The sequence below is a fragment of the Petaurus breviceps genome, unplaced genomic scaffold, assembly GCF_028583685.1.
Source record: "Petaurus breviceps papuanus isolate PSGF00001 unplaced genomic scaffold, PetGlider_PUasm1.0 229, whole genome shotgun sequence".
NCBI classification, from domain to species: Eukaryota; Metazoa; Chordata; class Mammalia; order Diprotodontia; family Petauridae; genus Petaurus; species Petaurus breviceps.
The window spans coordinates 22,685,696-22,704,193 of record NW_027185903.1 but is presented as its reverse complement, the minus strand read 5'-3'; the positions used below and the strand labels follow the sequence as shown (position 1 = coordinate 22,704,193).

Here is an 18,498-nt window from a genome sequence, read left to right as displayed (position 1 = left end):
TCCTTTCCTTTCCTTTCCTTTCCTTTCCTTTCCTTTCCTTTCCTTTCCTTTCCTTTCCTTTCCTTTCCTTTCCTTTCCTTTCCTTTCCTTTCCTTTCCTTTTTTCTTCTTTTTAAATCCTTTTCCCTCAGCACATATTGAATTAGAGATACAAGGGAACTCAGAGACCATCTAGTCCAACTCCTTCATTTTACTGATAAAGAAACTGAGACAAAGAGGGTGAAGTGACTTGCCCAGGGTCACACAGCTAGGAAGTGTCTGGTGCCAGATTTGAACTCAGGAAGATGAATCTTCCTGACTCCAGGCCCTGCACTCTGTCCACTGCTCCATGCAGCTGCTTCTTAGAGGGTGAAATATAGGGGTGGTGCAGATAGTGTGCAGAGACCCTTGAGTACTTCTGTTATTCCTCATGAGCCTCTGAGGAAATTCTACAAGTCACATTGGATGATATGGATAGTTGTGGTCCTTTTAGGTGGAACTTCAAAAAGAATCCTACCCATGTGAGGTAATGAACCAAATGATCAACAAATATTCATTAAGCACTTATTGTGTGTCAGGCACTGTGTTAAGTACTGGTAAGCTTCCTTTTCCTAACTTCTTTCTTGCACCCAACACATACAAACGCACACTCACACGCACACATACATACACACACACACAGAGCTTTAGTCAACCATCTATACCTTCCCAAGGGACCCAGTAGAGATAAAAGTATCTTAGGGAAAGAGCAGCTCAGGAAGAGTAGATTTTTCTACAAGAACCAGTGCACAGGTCGGTGCTCAGTATTATAGTAATTCTGTCTCCTGGCCCTGCTGAAATAGAGCATTTTATCACCCAATGTGCTTTTCATAAGCTGCCCACAGTTCTCTTAAGCAGGGATTTGCCAAGTGAGAATCCAGAATCTATTGCAATGCTCTTATAGGAAATAAAATGAGTGCTCAGAAATGTGGCTATTGGGGCACTCAGGCCAGGCTACGCAGTTTTCTCCTAATGGCATAAGGATGCTCTCTCATTTCATTAATGTCTGTAAAGCAGCTTGAACTACTCAAGAAAAACTGCTACATAAATCCAGGTCATGATGATGGTTGTGATTTCTCAGATTTGTTAAACAGGTAGCCTGAAACAGTTTATGAGAGGGGGCTTTTAAGAACTGCCTTTTATAAGCTCTGTCTTTTATGAAATGTCTTTTTTTTCCTTCTTGAGGCAAATGAAATGCTCATCTCAGGCAAGCTGGAGCATGAGGAGCGGCCCCTCTGGATTTGAAATATGCCTGGCCAGAAGTGTATAGTGTTTGGGGATATGCCTTTTTGTTCATGCATTTACAGTTTTCATTTTCATTATGAATTTGTCAGTCATCAACAGACACAAAAATATTTCAGTAGATAACAAAAACAAGGACTATATATGAAACCATCAACTTCTATTAGAATGTGTATCATGAGTTATTTTGAATTTGGTAAGATAGACACAGAACCTCTGGATTGTTTCATCTGCATTAAGTGGCAGTGGTTCAGCCTTGAACTGATACTTTATCTGTTTTCTCCCTTTTACAACCCTCTTTTCTTTCACTTCCAGATGGTTCAGACATTTTCACGTTGCATCCTGTGCTCCAAGGATGAAGTCGACTTGGATGAGCTGTTAGCTGCCAGGCTGGTGACATTTCTGATGGACAATCACCAGGAGATCTTGCAAGCTCCCTCTTCCTTGCAGAATGCAATAGAAGAGCGAGTAGCCCATCTGCGAAGGGTCCAGGTAAAACTAATGAATAATGATAACAGCTAGCATTGGTATAGCACTTTTAAGGTTTATTAAATGCTTTATATTATTTTGTTTGATCCACACTATGGCCCTTTGGGATAGGTGTGCCTTTATTCTCTTCATTTTGCAGATGAGGAAACTGAGGCTGGTTAATTCACTTGCCAAAAGTCCCATAGTTAGTAAGCATTTGAGTGAGGATTTGAACAGGTCTTACTGACTCCAATTCCAGCAGTCTAATAATAATAGCTAGCATTTTTATATAGCACCTACTATGTGCCAAACACTGTGCTAAATGCTTTGCAAATATTATCTCACTGATCTTCACAGCAACCCTAGGAAATAGGTGTTATTATTATCATCATTTTGCAACTGGGGAAACTGAGGCAGAGGCAAAATTACTGGCTCAAGATGACACAATTTGTAAGCATTTGAGTTCAGATTTGAGCTCAGGGCTTCCTGATTCCAGGCCTAGTACTCTATCCAGGGCATTCTCTAGCTACCACTATATATATATCCATCAGACTATAGATTTGGGAGTCATCCTTATAAAGTGAGATTTCAGCTGATGGGACCTGATGAAATCACTAAGAAAGAGTACAGAGATAATTGAAGAGAGATGAAGTCCTGAGGAACACTTAACGTAAGAGGGTGTGAGAGGATAATTACCTAGCAAAGAAGACTGAGAAAGAACAATTAATCAATAAATGCTTAATCTATACCTAGAATGTGCCAGGTTCTAAGAATAAACCATAAAAGTCTAGTGGAAGGATCTTTTATTCTTCTTGGGGAAAGAGGGAAGCATTTGAAAGTTTCAAAGATGGGTTTATTTTAGGGCAAAGAAAATGTCAGACAGATAGAAAGAGAATTAGGAGAGGGAAGTGTCACAGAAGCCAATGTACTAGAGATGCGTAGGAGGCGAAGCAGTATCAAAAATTACAAAGTGGTCAGGAAGGATGAGGACTGAGAACATTGCATATAACAAGGAATTATTGGTAACTCTGAAAGAGCAGCTTGAGTTGAGTGATGGGTTTGGCCAAATTGCAAGAAATAAGTGAGTGGTGGGAAGATGGAGACAATAGTGTGGATGACTCTTTGGATGAATTTGACAGTGAAAGTTAGGAATGGAAAATAGGGTGGGGCAGCAACATTCAGTCAAGGTTTTTAAAATAGGGGGCAGCTCTGAGCTTTTTGTGTAATAGTCAGGGAAAGGTCCATTAGATAAGGGAGTCTGAAGATGATTGATGAGAAGTTCCTGGAAGAGACAGGAAAGGAATGAAACTGAAGATGGTGGTAAAAGGGTTGGTCCTGGAAAGGAGAGGGACCAGCTATTATTCAGACACTGCAATAAAGGATGGGGGAAGATGATAGTGGGTTTTTGAGGAGAAGAGGGATCTCATGACTGATGGTCCTCTATTTTCTCAATAAAGTAGGAGGCAAGGATACCTACTAAAAAGATGGGAAAGACTTTGGAAATTTGAAAAGAGATGATTTGGTCATTGGTAAAGGTAATTGAAGAAGAGTAAAAGTTTTGCTTTGTAGCAGGGAGCATCCAGTTGAGCTTAGATAATGTACATTTGTAGTGGATCTGAGCGTGGTCCTTCAGTGGCTGTTCAGCAGCTCATGGGTAGGAGAAGAGAAGAGTCATGTTTAGGGTGACCCAAGGTTGAAGATTAACAAGGCATAAAGAGCAGAGGCTCAGTGAAGCCCAGGAGTCAAGGGTAGAAGGCAGTGTATAGTTGACCTGGCCGACCATAGGATCAAGATTGCAAAGAGAAGAAATGAGGCTAAAGTAGTAGTGATGAAAGGGGAGAAGAACAGACGTTTAATTAGTAAAAGAACAAGCAGGGATAGAGGGGCTAGAGACTGTAGTGAAGATACAGAATAACTTTAGGAAGAGTAAGGGCAGTGGGTTATAAGTATCAATGTGGATTTTGTTGAAGAGGATTTGTACAGTTTTAGGATGATTGTATGCACCATCTTTGTCATTCTCTAGGTTCCTAGCATAATACATTGACTGAGATAGATCTTTTATGATCTATCTTTGATACATGCATGAGTGAATGGATGGATGGATGGATGGATGGATGGATGGATGGATGACAAATGAATGATGGAGTGATGAAGTAAGGACAGGCATACCTTCGAGATACTGCAAGTTTGGTATTAGACCACTGCAGTAAAGGGAGTCACATGAATTTTTTGGTTTCCCAGTGCATATAAAAGGTATATTTACACTATATTGTAGTCTATTAAGTGTATTAAGTACAGAAGAATTATGTCTAAAAATACAATGTATGTATCTTAATTAAAAAGTACTTTATTGCTAAAAATTGCTAACCATCATCTGAGACTTCAGCGAGTCATCATCTTTTTGCTGGTGGAGAGTCATGCCTTGATGTTGATGGCTGTTGACTGATTTAAGGTGATCAACTAGTTTTCAGCCTATCTCTGCTTTTGACATGCCTTCCTCACTAAACTTAATAATTTCTAGCTTTTGATTTGAAGTGAGAGATATGGAACTCTTCCTTTCACTTGAACACTTAGAGGCCATTGTAGGGTTATTAATTGGCCAAATTTCAATATTGTTTCTTAGGGAATACAGAGACCCAAAGAGAGGGAGAGAGATGGAAATGACTGGTTGGTGTAACAATCAGAGCACACACAATATTTATCAGTTAAGTTTGACATCTTGTATGGGCATGGAAACAATTACAATAGTAATATCAAAGATCACTGATCACAGATCACTGTAACAAATATACTAATAATGAAAAAGTTTGAAATATTCCAAGAATTACCAAAATGTAACACAGAGACATGATGTGAGTGCATGCTGTTGGAAAAATGATGCCAATAGATTCATTCAATATAGGGTTGCCACAGACCTCCAATCTGTGAAGTGCAATAAAGCAAAGTACAATAAAACAAGGTATGCCTGTCTGGAGCAGGGGGAACAGTAAGGAAGAGAAAAATCTCATTTTCTTCCACTTAGGTGAGAGGCGGCAGGAATTGGTTATGTTCAAGTGATGAATAAAAAGGTGAGCTTCTTCCCCTACTAACTAATTCATCTGGGTGGCAGTGCAAAGTTTCTGCATTACAGTGATGCCTCTTTCCTATTTGAAGTTCCTTGGTAGTGCACCACTGGTAGTTGGGATCTTCGTGTTTAAGCACAACTCCTAAAGGTATTGAGTCTATTTTTTTTTGTACTGATGGGATTTTTTACTTTGAACCAAACTTAGACATGACCCTTGCAGGTAACTAAATAACAAAAGGCAAATTTAAAAACAAAAACAACCTCACTGATATTTTTTACAGCTTTATTATACAAATAGCTTACTCAGTGAGAATGATATGATTGCTCTCAATAAGTGTTTTATAATGGACCCCAATATTGTATGAGTTAGCTTGTCCTATGAGATGCTTCACAGCAATTTTCATTTTCATTGTTACTGTAATAATCCAGCATTTTGGGGGATTGTTTCAGTTAATCACCTTTCCGCTTAAAGAAAATGTAAGAGCTTTGTTTTGTTTTTAAATTCACTGAGCTTTGTTTATAAATGCTTCTGTAATTTTGCTAGAATTACAGAAGAACTTAAAAAAATTGATAACATATTCTGTACTTTCTGTCACTGGAAATGAGACCAAATTAAAGATAGCTGTCTTCCTCCTTGCCTTTTTTTTTTCCCCCTGTGTTTCGGTTTGGTACTTTGGCTTCCTTGTAGCTAGAGTCTTGTTAGTTTCACCGAGTTTTCCATAACTGGTTTTGGTGCCGTAAAATAAAAAGTAGGGCGTGTATATGTGTATAAATGAACACTTGATTATTTTATTTGCATTCTCCTCACTAACATAGTTAACTTATATAATTAGGTATGTTCAGTGATTGATTCTAGGTCAATAAAAAGCCCTTTTTCATTTAACACCAGATTTTGACTGATTTCCCATGGTACTCAGTTACTGCCAGCACAAGCAGCCACGTGGGCAGGTAGGGTTAGCTGTGGGTGTTTCTCTTTGCATGACAACTTTTTTTCTTCACAGCACCATGGGGTTCTGTAAAAACAGTTTCAGAAACAACAATAAAGTATAATCTCCCCACCCCACCCCCATTTTATAAATGAGGAAACTAAAACCCAGGAAGATGAAGTAGTTGGTAAAGTGCCACACTGCTTTCTAGAATCATTCTGGCCCCCGATTCACTAGTTCTCTGTTCTTTTCAGTAGATCTCACTAGTCCTTTTGCATGGTGAATTCTATATGGGATTTATGTATAAGTTTCAAGTGTTTCCTCTGATGAGTTGATACTACTTTAAAGAATTGGTGCTTAACTAACATATTCCATGGTGCTGTTAAGCACTCTTCATTATAACTAAGGCCAGAAGCCATCATTCCTGCATTGCTAAAAAAAATAATACATCAGCTAAACCCCTATATGTACAAATAATTCAACTAGCAATCTGAGGACTGGCCATGTTCTAGGTCCCAGGCTGGGTGCCACAGATAGAAAAACGAAATGAAAATCAGTCCTGCCCTCAAGGAGCTTATATGACACTATTGGGGGAAAAACAGTGTATATATACACATGCACATACATATACATATATTTGTAAGATATAAAGAGTAAATACAAATCAACAGGGGAAGAAAGGAGTAGAAAGCATTTACACCTGGGAAGATCAGGAAACGCTTCTTGTGTGGTGTTTTTTTTTTAATTTATGGAATGAAACAAACATTTCTATAACAGCATAATAAAAAAAGATGATTGCACATGAAACTGCTAGTCTTATGACTACTTGCTATGCCTTTTAAATATATAATAAAGTTATCATGTAAATTTCCTTTTTCCCCTTTTTTTCCTTACGCCCTCATCTTAGAGATGGCCATCATTACACCCAAATATAAACATATATACATACATATATGTATATATGTTATACACACACCCCTATTAGTTCTTTGTCCGGATGTGGATAACATCTTCCTTCACATGTCCTTTGTAGTCCATTTGGATATTTATAATAGTCAAAACTACTTTTTTGCACAAAGTTGTTCTTAAAACAATATTGCTGTTGGTATCTGAGCTGTGTTTTTAAGGAAGTTAGTGATTCTGAGATTTGTAAATGAGAAGAAGGTACAGTCTAGGCACAAAGGACTGGACCACCTACTCAAAAGTGGGAACTGAAATATTGTGTATAGGGAACAGCAAGTAGATGGGTTTGATTGGAATGGTGCTTGGAAGAGAATAATGTGAGATCATTAAATAAACCCCATGGTCATATTAGTAAGCTGGAGATTAGAAAGTTGTCCCTATTGATTAAGTTAGCCGTAGACAGCTTTCATCTTGTGAAGGTTTCACTGCAGTGTGTGCTAAAAAAAAAAATCAGGAAGTACTAAATTTTTTAATACATTTTCTGTGATATAGTGATGTTATCATTTAGTGAGAAAACAGAGTTTAAGGTACTTTTCAAGATTTCTCTGCCTAAATAATGGCAGAGCAAGGTCTAGAACTCTATCTCCAATCTGTTAGGCCACTAAGGCTTGCTCCCTGGGCATTTAGGACCAGCTGTGTTAAAACAAACAAATACAACAAAATGCCCACAAAGTCGCCTTCTTTATTCTAGTAGAGGATCCTGGCAAATTAGCCAAGGAGTTTCTTCCAGTAAGGCTTAAATTGGCTTGAGAAATTCTGTCCAGAGTCGCCCATTGCAGATGTCCATTTAGAGGGGCCTCATTACTCTTAATCATTTATTTATCTTCCTTCTCTGACCCCTAAGTTAAAATTCAATTAACTTTTGGGCCCAGTTGTCTAGGGCCCTATCTTTCTAATAGATTTCAGCTAAGACATCTAATAAACTAATGTTTCCTTGTATGTTATTGAGTTTTTACAGCATGCCCTTTATTGACTACCATATTTTCATTTTTAATAGGGTTGTCATGAAGACCTTTCCTTAAATGAGCAGGAAGAGGGGATGAGTAAGGAGACAGCATCATACAGTGGAATGAATGCTGAATGGGCAGTCAGTAAATATGGGTTCAAATCACAACTTTTTTAGGTCTCAGCTCAACAAATGTAAAATGAGGGAGTTAGGACTTAGAAAGACTTAAGTTTGATCAGTGAAATGACAGATCACAATTTCAGATCGGTGATGGACCCAAGATGCAGACTGAGACATACATTTTTGGAAATAGCCAGTACAGGAAATTGTATTGCTTGATTATGCATATTTATTACATGGGTTTTATTTTCCTTCTTTTTTTTCCCCATTGGGGAGTCAGGTGGAAGAGAGAGAATTAGAAATGCTTGCAAAATAAATAAGATACAAAATTCATTTTGACCATAGTGGGAAGTGACCATTTGCTGAAACCGAATGTTGTTTCTTAGAAATTAAGCAAATATGAAATTTGATATTTTCAAATATGAAACAAATTGAGTTAAGTTCTTCTGAATCAAACTCCAGTTTGAAGCATTATGGCCTAAAGATAGAGTATTTTGAAATGATAGAAACACATCCCCTGGGATTTCAAGAGGGTAGCCATGTGGCACAGTATGAATAGAGTGCTGGCCCTGGAGTCAGGAGAACCTGAGTTCAAATCCAGCCTTAGGCACTTACTTGCTGTGTGACCCTAAGCAAGTCAATTGGCAAACTTGGCAAACCCTGTTTACCTCAATTTTGTTATCTTAAAATGAGCTGGAGAAGGAAATGGCAAACTACTTCAGTATATTTGCTAAGAACACCCCAAATGGAGTCAGAAAGAGTCAGACACAGCCAGTTGACAAAACAGCAAGAAGGTATTTCAAGATTGATTACCTGGTATGCTAATTCAGAGATAGGCAGAACAAATTTTTCCAAGCTTTGTTAAAAGAGTATTTTTTTTCCCCCAAAACTTTACTCTCTCCCTTTAGATAAAATACCCAGGAGCTGATACTGATGCAACTCTGTCTGCCCCACCATTTTGTCGTCAGATTAGTCCAGAAGAATTTGAATACCAAAGAGTATGTGGCTCCCAAGAACCCCTGGCAACATTGTTGGAGGAAATCATCATGGATACCAAACTGTCAGTCAAGGAAAAAAAGAAAAAACTGAAGCAGGTAAAGAAAAAGGGGGAACAAAGAATATTTCTAATTGTTCTTTTGAAAACTAATTTTATTTGTTTTCTTTTCATGATTTTACTTTATACTGTCTCCTTTGAATTTGATATTTTGAGTCATATTACTTTTGTTAGCCCACATACTTCACCTATCATGTTGGTTTGCGTAGTTGGAATCCGTTTCCAGGAATTCCTCTGTCTCATGCGGATTTATTTTCTAATAGACTCCTCATTCATAGCTTTATTTTTCTTAGGTTGTGCACTTTGTTCAGGTAGGTGGTGAAGGATGAGTGAGAAGAGGATTTGATCAGGGTTCTAAAGGGGACATCAAATGGAAACAGATCATTTTTCCCTTCCCCAGATAACAAAATTTGAAAGAAAGGGCAAAGTGAAAATGCAAGAAAAACAAAACAAAAAAAACCCCATGCAGTAGGTTAGTCCCAGGCTTCACACCCTATGTGCACAATCCATTAAGGAAGGGAACAAATCTCCAAAAGGCTAAAGCATTTAGGTGTGTTCACAGTAGGAGGCATGCTGGTATACTCGGGGCATGCACTTCCATTGACTTTATCCCCTTCCCTTTATCAGGGATTCTTAACCTGGGGTCTGTGAACTTGTTTCCTTGTTCTCTTAGCCATTTTTACTTATTTTGTTAAATCTTTACCAATTACATGTAAATTTTTTAAACATTCTGAACTCCAAATTCATTCCCTCACACCCACCCCTCCTCCACCTTGAGAAGGCAAGCAATATGGTATCAATGATACATGTGAAGTCATACAAAACATATTTCCATATTATCCATGTTGCAAAAAACACACACAAAAAAACAAGAAAAATCAAGAAAGTAAAAAAATATGCTTCATTCTTCACAGAGTTTATCAGTTCTCTATATAGATGAATAGCATCTTCTATCATGGGTTTTTTTTAATTATCTTGATCAGAGTGGCTAAGTCTTTTAAAGTTGATCATTGTTACAGTACTGTTGTTACTGTGTACAGTGTTCTCATGGTTCTGCTCACTTCACTCTACATCTGTTCATATGAGTCTTCCCAGATTTTTCTGAAATAATCCTGCTCATTATTTCTTATAGAACAATAGTGTTTCATAACAATCCCATACAACAGCTTGTTCAGTGATTCCTCAGTTGATGGACATAGTCCCAATTTCCAATTCTTTGCCAGTATGAACTTGTTTTTAAAAAATATTTTAATAACTATTTCAATAATTGGTTTACTTTGTAATCCTGTGTATTTTATATATCTATAAATGTTACCCTGAGAAAGGGGCCCTAGGTTTCACCACACTACAAATTGGGTCCATGACACAAAACCTTACCTTCCTCTGGGGAAGGACAAATGAGAACATTTACCCCAAAACGTGCTGGCCTACGGGGCCCATACTTTGTGCACACCTGTGTTCATTTTCCAAGGACAAGAAAACTTCTGCACCAGTTGCCTTTGGAAACTTCTTCTGAGTTCTCGTGTGCCTGGTTCTGCCTCCCTGCTGCCTACAGCTCCCCCTCACACAGCTCCTTGGTGACCTCTCAGATGTCCCTTGCCACTGTTGTCCTCTTTCCACAGCTTGTCATCCACTGAGACCCTGCCCCATTCCCTGGTTCTCTGCACCCCAAGCTGCTTCTTGCTTCTCCTCCATACTGCTGCTCTTAAACACTGAAGCTCCACTTCACTCCTGTCATTGTCACTGACACTGCCAGCTGTCCCACCACTGCCATTGCTGTAGCTGCTATTGCGCTGAGAAGAGTCACCCTCATTCATTGGAGTGAAGACCACTCTGATGTACCTTGAGGCCAATCAGCATATAAATGAATCCTTTCAAAATTTTTTAAATGAATCATCTCAGATTCAGTCTTTGTTGAAATTTAGAAGTCATCTTGTGTTTGTTCAAGTGGAAAAAGCCAATTTCCTATTCTGCCGTAGGTATTACCTCATGTCACCTCTGATACTCTAATAGAGTCATACAATGTTAGAAAGACCTTGGGGAGATCAACTGCTCTGAACCCTCATTTTATGTAGAATGAAACTGAGGTCTAGAGAGAAAAGTCATTTACCTGAGGCCACACAGCTGACTAGTGTCAGATGTTTAATTGCTTTTCTGTTAAATATACTCAAGACAATTGGGTGAAGCAGACTGAGCTCTGGACGTGGAGTTAGAAGAAAATGGTTTGTATCCTGGCTCTGATGTTTACTGTTCCTGTAGTGGGGGCAGCTGGGTGGCTCAATTGATAGAACACCAGGCCTGGAAGCAGGAATATTCATCTTCATGAGTTCAAATCTGGCCTCAGCCATTTACTAGCCAGGTGACACTGGGCAAGTCATTTAACCCTGTTTGCCTCAGTTTCCTCATCTGTAAAAATGATCTGGAGAAGGAAAAGGCAAACTACTTTGGTATCTTTGCCAAGAAAACCCCCAGTAAGGTCAGAGACATGACTTCCTCCGCAATTGAGTATTATCATACTTTTACCATCTAGCTCAGGGGATTGTGGCAAAGAAATGACTTTGTAAACTTGAAAGCACTATAACCATGTGAAATAGATCGCTGTAATGGCAATAGAGCTTTTCAACTTAGAACAAGTTTATTTTGAACAATTTCCTTATGCTGGCTCAAACTGTTGTTTAAGGGTAGAGTAGGTGTTTTTAGGTTTCATGGCTGATTTTGTTTTTTAAGAAAGCATAACCAAAATTAAAATAGTGATTAGAGAAATTAAGAAGTCCTGAAAAATGTATAGGTTTTATTGTTCTTGTTTGTTTTTTTGGGGGGGGGAGGGGAGAGGTCAAGGCAGTTGGAGCTAAGTGACTTACCCAAGGTCACACAGCTAGTAAGTGTCAAGTATCTGAGGTCGGATTTGAACTCAGGTCCTCCTGACTCCAGGGCCAGTGCTCTATTCACTGTACCACCTAGCTGTCCCAAAATGCATAGTTTTATAGATTACAACAGTAGCATTCAGTTCTTTGAACTTCATTCTACAGTCATATAGTGTGAAGGAGCAAGGAGAAAAAAAACATTGAAAAGGTTTAGGTATGTCTCCTCCTCCTTCTTCTGCTTTCTTCTTCTTCTTCTTCTTCTTCTTCTTCTTCTTCTTCTTCTTCTTCTTCATAACTTGCTCAAGGTTACATGGCCAGTTATTTTGTGTAGGTGCCAAGTATGTGAGGCTTCAACCGATCCTGGGTCTCCCAATGCTGGGGCCAGCGCTCTTACTCACTGCGCCACCTGGCCGCCCCAAAGACAACATAGGCATTTCTTAAGAACTGTGTAGCATGGGCGGCTAGATGGCACTGGCCCTGGAGTCAGGAGGACCTGAGTTCAAATCCAGCCTCAGACACTTAACACACACACACACAAATTAGCTGTGTGACTTTGGGCAAGTCACTTAACCCCAATTGCCCTCCAAAAAAAGCCAAAAAAAGCACTGTGTAGCAGAGGGAACTTCTGGGCTCAGGTTGGTATGTTTGGGAGCTGTGCAAAGGAGCTTTGGAACAGGGAAATACAGAAACTAATTTGGGACTGCTTTTTTATTTTCGGTACCATATAACCTAATAGCAGTTAAGCAAGTCATCTCCAAATCAAATGGTCTGGCTTGAAAACTCAAGTTTAATAAAATGTCTCTGGAGACTGAAAACCAAAGGATGAGGTTTTCTGACAGTTGGGTCTATTTTTTGAACTCTAGCAACTCCAAAGTTAGGAAAATGAATAAAAATGGAATTTTATTTTCAAAATACACCTGGACAGAATTAAAATTGAATATGTACTTGTGGAAGGGTTAATCCCAAAAGAGGTTTTAAAAAATAGATTAATGACAGAAATCTGATTGGGTGTGAGCTGTTTTCGGTCTTTTTCATATTTCTATCCTGTTCTTTTGACAAAACAATAAATCACTTTTTAAAATAGTACTTGGAAAGTATGGATAACAATAGTGAAGTACTCAATGTAAATTCTACTAACCTAATTTTCTTTGGATCTTACTATCTTATTTTTTCTTTTTTAAGTTTCAGAAATCCTATCCTGAAGTGTACCAAGAGCGATTTCCCACGCCAGAGAGTGAAGCACTAGTGTTTCCAGAAAAATCAAAACCGAAACCACAGCTGCTGATGTGGGCACTAAAAAAGCCTTTTCAGCCTTTTCAAAGAACTAGAAGTTTTAGGATGTAACTTGTTCTGAAATCATTAGTGATCTCTTTTTTGAGTGCATGGATTTGGAAGAGAGGCACACACATTTTGACTATTGAAATGTATAAAAAAGGTTATCTGATTTAAAAAATAACATTGAGCCATTATCAGTATTTTTATAAGCCTTGATTTCTATTTTTTATGTACAGTTGGATTCCCAATTATAGGCAAGTGTTGTGTAGCAGGATGAAACTGGAAATTTTAAGAATGAGTTTTTTTAGTTCTCTTCAGTCACTTCTAAATGTTATTTTCTTTAGTGAATTGTGTGTGTGTGTGTGTGTGTATGTTTTGTGTGTGGGTGTGTAAAAGTTACTAGCTCTTGAGATATTTGTAAACAAACTTGAAAAAATGGTTGTATGTACTTGAATGAGAACAAAATGCTGGGTACTGTTACTGTGCTGTTAGTGTCTCTACAACTAGGTGTGATTTCTATTGTGTAAATTCTGTGACTTTTCCTAACTGTACAAAGATTTTGTTAGGTCTTGTGCTGGCCCTTAATTTCTTTAATCTTGATGTATTGGACATTGAGATGGATTTCCATAAACTAACCCCTGCCCCCCGCCCCTCCCATGACATATCATTCAGTATTTGTAAGTCTGCCTGGAATGGCTAAATTTGGGATCTGGCCAAAGATGGAAGTCTGGACAAGATAAACTGTGCCAGGTACTCTCAGTCCTATAATTCCTCCTCAAAATCTTTACTGTTTTTCTGTGAAAAACACAAATGAGAGAAGGGCAATGAGTCTGAGTCCTTTCACACATGCATTTTTATGAGCCAATGCAAATCTTTTTGGAAGTTGGCAGGGTATGGCTTTATATATATATATGTCTAAGTGAATAAGTAAATAAAATGCATTTTTTTTTTCCTGTGGAGTTGTTATGCCTTCATTTATATGCACTTCTGTTGAAGCTTGTTGCCAGAGGTCTCAGTGCCCAACTTGTTAATCACCATTGTCCATATCATTGCATTTACTTGTTCATTTATATAATGGAGAAATAGGAGTTGGATTCCAGAATAATAGCTAATATTTACATAATTTACTATGTGCTAAGCATTGTGAGAATTGCTTTACAAAAAGCCTCATTTGATCTTCACCACAACCCCAGGAGTTAGGTGCTTATTACCCCCCATGTTACAGGATGAGGATTAAGAGGCAAACAGGCTTAAGTGACTTGCCCAGGATCACATACCCCCACCCCCTTTTAGGAGAACCCCTACTTCCTGATTTAGAAGGAGGGTCTGTTCCCCTTTTCTATGGAGTAGCCCTAGCTTTAGAATTGGAATAACCTTTGCTGTTGAAATTGTTTTATTTCTCTCTTTGTACCTCTTTTACTGATACTTCTGATAATTCTCATTGTTCTATGATGTGAATTCTCAAATTTAACTGCTTCTGAAACTGACCAATCATCACTTGAAAAGAAAAGGTGAATTATTACCAATTCATTACTTTTAACCTGTAGAGTAGGATAAAAGTAGTTTCCCCCCCTCCCCACAGGTTAAAAGCCACTATTTTCCCCAAACTAACGAGATTCTAATGACCTATATGGCCTACTTCAAGATTTTAGGAGATACAGGGCAGGTTTTCAACATGTTTTCAGTTATTATCATAGTCTTAAAAACATGTCTCCTTTTATTTTGCTTTGCTCCTTCTTAGTGACAAATGGAACCTGAAATCATGTCATGAAAAGTTTTATAAGTGTCTCTAAAGTCTTCTAAATTGTGGGTTTTAACAATATTAGTGAGATTCCGGACATATACTATTGTTTCACTGTGGCACAAGAAAACAACTCTGCCATCTTGACTGATGCATCATAGAAATAAGTATATGTTGCCAGATCCCCTCAGTGGTCATGAGTTCTCTCTGGAAACAGCAAAAGGCCTTTTTATTCCCATGTTATTGTTGCCAACACAGATCAGAAGAAAGATACTTAAATTGTTCAAACCTCAATTAAATATTTGCTCATTTCTCATGAAAATGAAATAACCTTTAACTTTTGCTCTTTCAAAACAAAGTTTTATTTGTTCAAGGAGACACACAGAGCTCTCTTTTGTTCCCTACTCATGAAGACTTCCGCTGCCAGCCATGGCTTTGCTTCACTTTTGGTGTCTAAGATCTTCTCCAGTCTTTTCTTTATCCTCCCAAGGAAGCTCTAGATTTGAGAACTTTCTCAGTTTGTGACAAGAATTCCCCTGAAGACAAGTGTGGAGAAAGAGGCAAACTTGGCCAAGTCCATAAATAATCCTTATTTTGAAATGGGCACAGCTGGTGACATTTCAAAGAGAGATCACAATTGATTCTCAAGATCCTTCACTGAAATAAACAGTTTTCTTAGTCATCCTCCAAGGCCTGGTCTGAGAGGGTCTTTTAATGTCCATCTTTAGATGAATAAAAGCAGTAAGTGAATCTGTGAAACTTCCTACTCTATGGTATAACCTGATTCAGCCACAAAAAACATTATTTTCATTTGACTAGAGTACTATTCAATTAAAGATCTTGATTATGTCATGATGGAAAATGATTTTTATGTTCAAGAGCTTGAAGTTAATACTTAATTAGAAAGTGAAACTTGAGAAGATTCCATTGCTGTGCATAGAGCATATAGACCAGTTACACTTACTTACATAATCAAGTAATTGAATAATTTCACCTTTCTTGAAAAATAATTTCAGCTATATTTCCAAATTTGGGGTGAATTAACAGATATCTAAAAATCTTAATTTCTTTACTTCTGGTTCACTTATATGTATATACAGCCCAAGACTCATTCTTATGAAAAGCCAGTCACCAATTACTTATAAGCTCTGATGCTTTGTATTAAAATGTCTGGAGACCCTGTTCTAAATACTGCATCTAGAAATGGGCACCTGGCTGATCTAAATGCTAAGTTGTGACCCATTTGTATGTTGTATTTGAGCCACATTTTTCAACCCTGAGATATGCCTTCTGCAAAGGCAGATGCAAGCACATGCAAATGTGTGAAAACTCTGAATGATGAGTAGCTGAATTCCACCACCTTGCTCACATGTTGAGATCTGCCAGAACTCCTCTTGTGGCTGCATACTTCCTTGATGCAATGGGGTGATGGTTAAGGATAAGCTATCACCTTCTCTGTGAAGCAAAGCACTGATCTTTATGCCTGGTGCTATTCAACTTGGTGAACCTCAGATGATAGCAAGCATTATGTGAATTGGTATCTTTGCCAGACATGCTGGCAAACACAAGTTGGGAACATTTGGTTGTAGAGATTTGCTAGAACATTCCCTCAGTTAATATTCTCCGTATAGAATGTTTTCAGAATTCCTGGTCTGAGTCCCACATCACAGTGTTGCATTCCCATGGCAACATTTCTAGCCTATCAGACTTTTAAAAACAAGTTCCCTGGTGAAGAGGAGGGATATGGAGGTGAAATGGGAAGCACTAAAAAGGCACATGCCCATGTGCCCAACCCTTGGTGAGGGACACTTGAAGAAATGGAATATATTCCACTTCTTGTGTCTGTGCCCTTTACATCTGAACTTCACTGGGGGTAGGTGGAGGTTTGTGTTTGTGGGAGAATTCAGATTGTGGGGCCTGGGGTAGGGACTAATAGAGCAAAGTGGGAAATTTAGAAGAGGGAGGGATTGAAAATAGTATGTGTAGGTTGTCAGTAGAAATTTTGCAGGCCAAACTGGGGAATCTAAAGGTTACTGAAAACTCTTTGCTGGGCACACAAAAAAAGATACAGGCTTAAAAATAAATAACTGGGCAGCACAATGTAATGGAGAGTATAGGATTTCGAGTGAGGATTCAAAGTCCTGACCCTGATGATAATTATATCCTGCGTGATCTTGGGTAAATCACTTCTTTTCATTAGTTTCTTAATCAAGAAAAAGAGGGGAAAGAAGTGGACTCTCTCCAAGCTCTAGAACTATGATTCTATCAAATTGTTCCAGCCTGGTTAGATGCTAACTCACCTAACCTCCCTCCATTAAAATAAAACATAGGGGCAGCTAGGTGGCGCATTGAATAGAACACCTGCCCTGGAGTCAGGAGGACCTGAGTTCAAATCCAACTGCAGACACTTGACACACTTACTAGCTGTGTGACTTTGGGGAAGTCACTTAACCCAATTGCCCTGGCTTCCCCCCTCCAAAAACATAAATAAATAAAACATGGAATTAAAGTTAGTTGTTTTTTTTTTTTCTGAATTAGCACAATGTGTGCTTCATTGGCTTATTCTCATTTGTAAGGTTGTTTTACAGATTCCACTCTTTAAATAGCATTCTGATACTTAGGGGTAAATGATCAAATATCTGGCAGTTTTCAACTTGTAAGCTCTGTATTCTGTGCTGAAAAGTAATAAGCCTATTTCCTTGGGGATGAACCCTGACTGAAGGTAAAATTTGTAATTTGATAGCTATGCCCAGGTAGTATGTAATTTATTTCTGAAGATAGGTTAAAAGACTGGAGAATGTTTAGACTGAAGAAGAGGCTTTAGGGAGAATGTGATAGCTCCATCCTATATCTGAAGGCTTGTTGTATGAGTTAGACTTGTCTTGCATGGTTTTAGAAGGTAGTTCCAAGACCAGTGGGTGGAAATTTAAAGGAGGTAGGTTTCAGCCCAAATGGAAGGACAAACTTCCAATAATTAGAGCTGTCAAAAATGTATAGGGCAGCGTAGGTGGCCCAATGGAAAGAATTCTGGGCCTGGCATTGGGAAGACTCAGTTTCCTGAGTTCAAATCTGCCTTAGACACTTAACAGCTGTGTACCTCGGGGGGAAGTCACTGTTTGTCTCTGTCCTCATCTGTAAAATGAGCTGGAGAAGGACATGGCAAACCATTCCAGTATCTTTGCCAAGAAAACCTCAACTGGAGTCATGAAGAGTCAGACATGACTGAAATGAATGAACAATAACAAAAAAATATAATGTAATTCTTTGAGTATTGAGCCTTCCAGGAGAGTGTGGATGACTGCTTATTGTTGATGTTATTGACTTTCCATGCTTTTGGGTAGTGGCTATGCTATCTGATCTCTGAAAGCTATTCAAACTTTACTTCTAGCTTCCAGATACTTACTGTGTGATCCTGGGTAAGTCATTTAACTTTTGTCTGCCTTAGTTTCCTCATCTGTAAAATGGGGATAATAATAATAATACCTACCTTCCAGCGTTGTTGGATCAAAAAAATGTTTGTAAAATATTTGTAAAAACACTTTGCAAGTCTTTTTTAAAAATTTATTTATTTACTTTTAGTTTACAACATTCAGTTCCAAGATCTCTTCAGTTCCAAATTTTCTATCTTCCCACCCCGCCCCGCCCCCATGGTGGCATGCAATCTGATATAGGTTCTACAAATACCTTCACATTAAACATAGTCAAGAGAAGAGTTATAACCAATGGAGTGAACAATGAGAAAGAAGGAACAAAACAAAAGTGAGAGCAAGCAGTTTGCTTCAATCTGCATTCAGACTCTGTAGATCTTTTCTCTGGAT

At 38.3% G+C, this 18,498-nt stretch overlaps 1 protein-coding gene across 2 annotated transcripts in view; it reads left to right on the top strand.

Annotated features, from left to right (window-relative positions):
• Positions 1-13,596, top strand: part of DEPDC1B (DEP domain containing 1B) — a 123,581-nt gene extending 109,985 nt beyond the window's left edge. Inside the window, exons 9-11 of one of the 2 annotated variants that reach the window (XM_069096367.1) lie at positions 1,575-1,751; positions 8,655-8,840; positions 12,847-13,596. In XM_069096367.1, the coding sequence (XP_068952468.1) occupies positions 1,575-1,751; positions 8,655-8,840; positions 12,847-13,008 (525 nt within the window). In that variant the 3' untranslated portion in view covers positions 13,009-13,596. Of the gene's footprint in view, positions 1-1,574; positions 1,752-4,749; positions 5,797-8,654; positions 8,841-12,846 lie in introns of those variants that run through there. The other variant, XM_069096368.1, reaches the window with a different exon arrangement.
• The last annotated feature ends 4,902 nt before the right edge of the window (positions 13,597-18,498 follow it).